We start from the raw sequence: 6,379 nt of genomic DNA, 5'->3' as shown, positions 1-6,379 counted from the left end.
AGCATCAAATACCTGGTGTCAGAGGCTCCTTAGCTGAATTCCTTCCATGCTGATGTATTCTTAGATTATGCCTGATCATGGCAGAGAAAAATTGGAGTTCAGCAGTCAGAGATTTAAGATGTAGGAGCAAAAATACAATGCATATAGAGGTTATGGACAATTCAGCACATTGAAGTTGTCCTCTCACTCCTAGAAATGGAGCTTGGAGTAGGTGGAATGTGCTTGTACTGGGTGACTGACAGGAGATGTGCCCCACACACTGATTTATTACCTTTGGGCGTGGATTCGTGGTCTAAGGATGCAAGCATGAGACCCGTTTGAACTTTGAGCGAGAACTCACTAGAGAAGATGACAGTGTTGGAGTCTGGAGCTTCACATTCCCACCTCTGTGGCAAGAGTGAAGCTCTTTAAACGCCAGACAGAGGTAAGACTGGTGAAAGGCATCTCCTCCTCTCTGTAGTGTAACAAGATGAATTTTCACGCGGCTAGATTTTCTTTTTCAATATCTGAGAAAGTAGCTCCCTTGTCTCGGGGCTCTGCATCTCTGTCTCCATCAGCAGGTAGTGCGGACCAGTAGAGGAGGATGTGTAGAGCGAAACCAGCAGTGCTGTTGTCCACACTGGAGGTATTTCAGAGGGCTTGCTAGTGTGGTCCCACATGCTGAATACCTGTTAGCTTACCTTGCAAGCACATCCTCTGACGTAGTTTTATCCAGAAGATATCCATGTGCTTTGAGACCACTCTACGATGTACAACAAAGCACGGTAGGTGAGGTTGAGCAGGAAATTCGCTTGGGGGTACTCCTGACTCTGAAATGCCGAGGTGGACACATCTTTAGCATTAGCACTTTCCACGGTACAACTGAGAAGCCCCGTTCTGGGAAGAGTGCAGTCTTATGAATGGCAGGATTGATTTATTTATTTTGGTGAGGGTGAGATCTACTGTAGGTCGAAGATGCATCTAAGGATAATTATTGTTAAATTGGGTATCAAGATTTTAAACATTTGACTGTGTGCTACCCTCGGACACAACGCCTAAATTTCACCTTCATCCTTAGTAACTCCTCCTCACAGGTCCAGTGCTCATGGCTTTGCACTTCTGTATTGTGACCATAGCTTTAAAAAGACTTTCTTAAAGAAAGCTAATACCCAATTTCTCTCTCCCTTACCATGTTGTACATGTGAAGCAACAGTTAAATCGGCACTATCCCACTGATAGCCCAGGGCTCCTCTGAACTTGTGTGGATCCTCTTGGGAGGAATAAAGAAAAGGACCATGGCTTAATCGCCGCCTGCACCTCTGCCCGAATGTTAACACTTGCTTTGCTTATGCTGCCCTTTTCACACTGAACAACCTATGAATGTTTAATATTGGAACGTTTTAATTGCCAGTGAGTGCTCCGTGGTAAGTGACTTCATGCTGTACTGTGCTAAAACTGATGCGCTCTGTGGTTTCTCTGTGGCCTCTGCTCCAATCTGCTTCTCCTGGAGCTGCAGAACTAGGTCAGATCTGCACAACTGCTTTTAAAAATTAACGTGCCTGTGCATCCTCATGTGTTCTTAAATCTGTGGGCACTGCTAAGGTGTCATACACAAATAAATCTCTCCATTAATATACTGATTGCCATTTGTCAATGACTACTTGGATTCCTTTCCCTCTTTTCCCTTCCACCTTTTCTGTTCATTTTCCCTAGGAGTATACCAAAGTTTAAGACCATTATATGTATAAGAAATGTCCAGTGAATTTAATTTCTTGACCACACACAAAATTATATGTATTTTTGTGACATCAGAACCTGCATCCCACTACAATTAACTTTGTCGTGTGCTTACTAATGCACCGTCTCAGTCTCAGCGGTCTGTCTGCATTGGATTGTCACGCACTGAGTCGGAGGAGAGAATTTCCATTGCTGCTTCACAGAAGCTGAGGCTTAGCAAACTTAAAAACTGAGATTTTTGAAAGCTGGCTAGAGCATATGCAGTGTCCCGTTTCTGACAATGAAGCTTTCATTAAAACATTTAAAAACTGCTTCCCTGTCAATGAGCTGTTCAGTAAACTTTCCAAGCTGTAACCTCATTTGCTGGACATCACCGACTTGCTACTTCTGACAGTACATTGCAACTCTGTACGGACCCAAGCTGAAAATAAAATCCACAAATGAAAACAGCAGTGAAATTGAAATTAGTAATTCATTGCTGAGAATATATTAGAAAAGTACTAGAATATACAAAACACGCTGGATTTCAAAATGAAAAAAAGGAGCACGGCTTTTTATAGGAGTGTATCATGATGGAAAATCCAGAAGGGATTTTTATTTCCACCAGGTCTCTGCTTCCGCTTTTGAAGGCTCTAGAATTTCAGAATAGACAATGAGATGGCAATCTGGTACAAACATCTACTGTTCATGCATTCCCTGTGCAATATCTTGTCATCAGTGCTGCCTGTACATCAAGATATAGCCATGTGCAGTCTTTTTGGTCCATAAATACTTGTAACCAAAATAAACATGTGGGACACTATCTTTACTCGTACGACTAGAGCTAGCAAGTACTTCTCATTTTTACAACGATTTGTAGTTCTCTCTTAGATTTATTTCGCACCCATTTGCTGAATTTCTGCCAATGGTTCTTGATCCAAGCCATGCTCAGAAGACGTTCCTGAAAAATCCTAAGGCAAGGGATCCTTGAGAGGTGTTGTGTTGCGCAGAAACGACTTTGTGGAGGTACCTTTGCTATCGTGTGGTTTCGTTGTGGCATACAGGCTTCCAGCTGGCTTTGTCGTGGCTCCCATTTCCTTGCTAAACATCAGGCCAGTGACCCGACACACGGGCTGGGTGATGCTCGGCAGGCACCCTGCCAAAGCGTTTTGCAGGGAAGGAACCTGACACGTAGCTGTCGTTTAAGGCCAGTTTATCTCAGGAGTCAACGGGCCTTTAAAAAAATTAACCTGCTCACATATCCTTTTCAGTGATGGTGGTTAGCTGTTTCGTGCTCTGATTTTGTGAGCTTCTGAGAGAACCTTGATTTTCAGTGTATGATGACATATCCATCGGTAAGAGGAAACTAACGGCCTTCACTTTACCCCTGGAGAAAAACGAGAAAGCACTGTGAGGATTATGAATGTATAAAATGTGCGAAGAAACTAAAATAAAAACCAAAGCAACCCAGTCTAGCAAGCAAAAGGCAAATTAGTGGTCCTTCCGAGTTTTCACGCATCGGTAGCAGCTCTGCAAGCAGGTGTGAGACCAGCGGTTTCCGAGCGGCAAAGTGCACTTTTGATAAATTACGCTGACTGTGAAAGCAGAGGGAGCTGCTCCTTCACGCATCCTGAAAGCGGCTGATGGGTATGTAAGAGGATTGGGTTTTGCAGAGCTTTGCTTTTCATTCTGACTCTCCTCTGCCAAGAGACCTGTCCCCTTGGAAGGTGAAACCACCAAGCCTGAGCACCCCAGCGGTGTATTCCCGTATTCAGCCTTTTTCACATGCCCCAAACCGTGGGAATTGTGGTATAAATAATGCTTCAGCATATACGAAACACAAAGCTTCCTGCTTCAGGACGTCACCCAGTCTACAGAGGGCGTTAGGTACAGAGCTTTTGCGTAGCTGTTCCTTCTCCTAAAGCAGCCACCGCCGAGCAGACACGAGTCACGGTGCCACGCTCACTGCCGACCTCGTGTGCGAGGTGACCGGGGCTAAGGCGTGTCATGCTCTCGTTACCGGTGCTTCTACCTGTGATCGTTTCCCTGTGCTGGAAAGCTGCTCATCAGAGACCAGAGATGCTCAGGGCTGGTCCAGCAGCCATTTCACTTCATTTAGAAGCCGTCCTGATAACATTTTTCTGAAGGCTGGAAGCACTGACCTGTAATGCTTTGATGATACGGTACATCTAAATCCGTGAGCCGTATTAATCACACTTTCAACAGCATAGTTCAGAGTTCCTCAATATCTTCGTGCTTTTCGTTCAGGGTTTAAAAATTCCTCACCCCCTAGCCTCTCCTTTTCACAATAAATTTAAACTGTTAACACCGACAATCTCCACGCGCTGAGAGGAGGAGCAGGGCGTCCTTCCCAACTGCTCAGTGCCTGTGTGCATTCAAACAGTCAAAGATTTTGCTGATAATGAACCAAACCCCAAAACAACGTCCATATGTGTTATTGGGTGAAATCGGCAACCAGCCCAGGCAGCTGATGCCACGAAGGCAAGCTGAACCCACCTGCACTTCCAGAGATGCTCCTGAAACAGCTTCATTTTGCTGGGATGACCATTGGGGAGACACTGGGCCGGCCTTTTCTCGAGCCCTTTCTCCTCTCTGCTACTGAGCTCTGCTTGGGCAGGAGGAGCTGGCGGCTGGGCGCTGCCCAGTGCGTCGGGGAGCCCATTGCTCGGCCACCTCTTGCCGGCCCGGTGAGACCTGGCGCTGGGAGGAGCGGGTGCTGATGGAGCGGTGGAGTAGCGCCGCACCGTCATGGTGGTATCTGAGTAGCAGAGACAAACGCAGAGCTGGGAATAATAATCGTAATCAGATTTATATTATATTATATTATATTATAATCCTCAATGTATTTTTAATCAATTTCTTTTGTCTCAAAAACGTTTTGCCCTCTCCCTCAGCCAGAACTAACTGCATTCTCTGCAAAAAGAAACTACATCTGGCGTGATGTATGCAACCCATTGCTATTTGTTGCTACTTGTAGAGTTTTTCCTTAGCTTCTACTCAGCTACAGGACATAACAGAGATGACAACTGTTGGTCCTTTCCTGTCTGGAGCAGAGAGTGGACAGGCATGGGCAACACCTTGTCAAGATAGTCCATGCCGGTGAAAACTCAAAGAATCATAGACTCACAGAAGGGTTTGGGTAGGAAGGGACCTTCAAAGCCCACCCAGTCCAACCCCCCTGCCAGGAGCAGGGACATCTCCAACCAGATCAGGTTGCTCAGAGTCCCGGCCAACCTGGCCTGGAATGTTTCCAGGGATGGGGCATCCACCGCCTCTCTGGGCAACCTGGGCCAGTGTCCCACCACCCTCAGTGTAAAAAATTTCTTCCTTATATCCAGTCTGAATCTACCTTCCTCTATTTTAAAACCATTACATAAAATTGTACTTAAACAAAGACAAACTGAACTCTTGGAGCTGAACTCTTTGCTTGAGCAGCAGCAAAATACTCTACGAAGCTTGGCTTGGGGGACGCAGGTACCCCCCTAAAAAAAGATCCCAGAGTGAGACACCCAGTTCAGGTGGTTTTGGGTGCTGGCATAGAGCACTTTCATCGTGTTGACCAGACAGAGAGATGGTGGCTCATCTCCCGCTCCCTGCAGACACGTAACAGCCGGGCTGGGAGATCCATGGGTGCCACAGGCAGCCCTGGCTCTTTGGGTACCTGTCAGCTGCCTTGGTGACGGAGCAGGATCAGCCACGACACTTCTGTGCAGGGATGTGGGACAGCCAGCCGGTCCTTCCCCATCACTGGCGAGGCTCCTGGCGTCGCCATTCCCACCTCCTCTCTCCACCGCCACCGCTCTCTGCCCGCAGACCTGCAGCTCTCCTCTCAGGACCCTGTTCTCCCTCTCCAGCTTGTTGATCTGGGAACGCATCTTGCGGATGACCTGGAGGAGGTGCGCGTTTCCTTCCATGGTCCCATGCCGTGCACTAAAGCCCCTGCCCTGCGGAGAAGCTCCTAAGGCGGTGGCAGACGAATCCTGCCCTTAAAAGCCTCCAGACAAGCGGAGTCCCTCCCCGCCTGCGGGGCCCGGGCCGGCTCCCACCACCGGGAGGGCTGCATGGAGATGTAAAGTTACCAAGAGAGGGCCCATGATTTATTCATTCAGGGTCTCGTTTTTCAGAGCGGAGCTGGCCTTTCACGCGCCACACAAATCACTGTCAACACAGTATCGCCGTGTCAGCGGAAAACCCTCCCGCCCCCTCGCTTACCTCGGGCTTTGGTTCTCTCCAAAAGGACAGAGGAGGGCAGAGCCCGTTTCCGTTGGCTTAGCCGAAAAGGCCAGCGATCACCTCTGTGGCACGGTCGCCCTTTGCTGGGCCACGGTTCCTCTCTCTCCCTTAACACTGGGCGAATTAATAATTTTCGGTCTTTGCATCTGGAAAAGAATTAGCCGTTTCTCCAAGGAAAATTAAATTTCCAACCAAAAGGTGAAATGGGTAAACCCAAGCTCTCCCGAATGGCTGCAGCAGAGCCCGCCGCTCCTTACCGGGTGCTCGGGGAGGCTTGCGCCAGCGTCCCAGGCAGGTAAGGAGAGACAGGCCGGGCATGAATCTTGCATTAGGAAGGGAAACACAATCCTGCGTGCTGCTCTCATCGCCTCGTCCCTAAAGCCGTCATTCTGCTGGCAGTAAAATGCACAGGCCTGTGGAACATCCTTTT

At 48.0% G+C, this 6,379-nt stretch overlaps 1 protein-coding gene across 1 annotated transcript; it reads right to left on the bottom strand.

The window, feature by feature from the left end:
- Window positions 1–2,949: 2,949 nt before the first annotated feature.
- Window positions 2,950–5,630, bottom strand: CCDC195 (coiled-coil domain containing 195). Its single transcript, XM_086754424.1, has 3 exons — window positions 5,378–5,630; window positions 4,213–4,474; window positions 2,950–3,082 (listed from the first exon to the last, which is right to left on the bottom strand). The coding sequence occupies exons 1-3, from the start codon at window positions 5,628–5,630 to the stop codon at window positions 2,950–2,952; spliced, it is 648 nt and encodes a 215-aa protein (XP_086610550.1).
- Window positions 5,631–6,379: the final 749 nt, after the last annotated feature.

The sequence above is a fragment of the Chlamydotis macqueenii genome, chromosome 9, assembly GCF_036417535.1.
Source record: "Chlamydotis macqueenii isolate bChlMac1 chromosome 9, bChlMac1.mat, whole genome shotgun sequence".
Lineage (NCBI taxonomy): Eukaryota > Metazoa > Chordata > Aves > Otidiformes > Otididae > Chlamydotis > Chlamydotis macqueenii.
The sequence above is the reverse complement of the archived record's forward strand: the minus strand, read 5'-3'. Positions and strand labels throughout refer to the sequence as shown.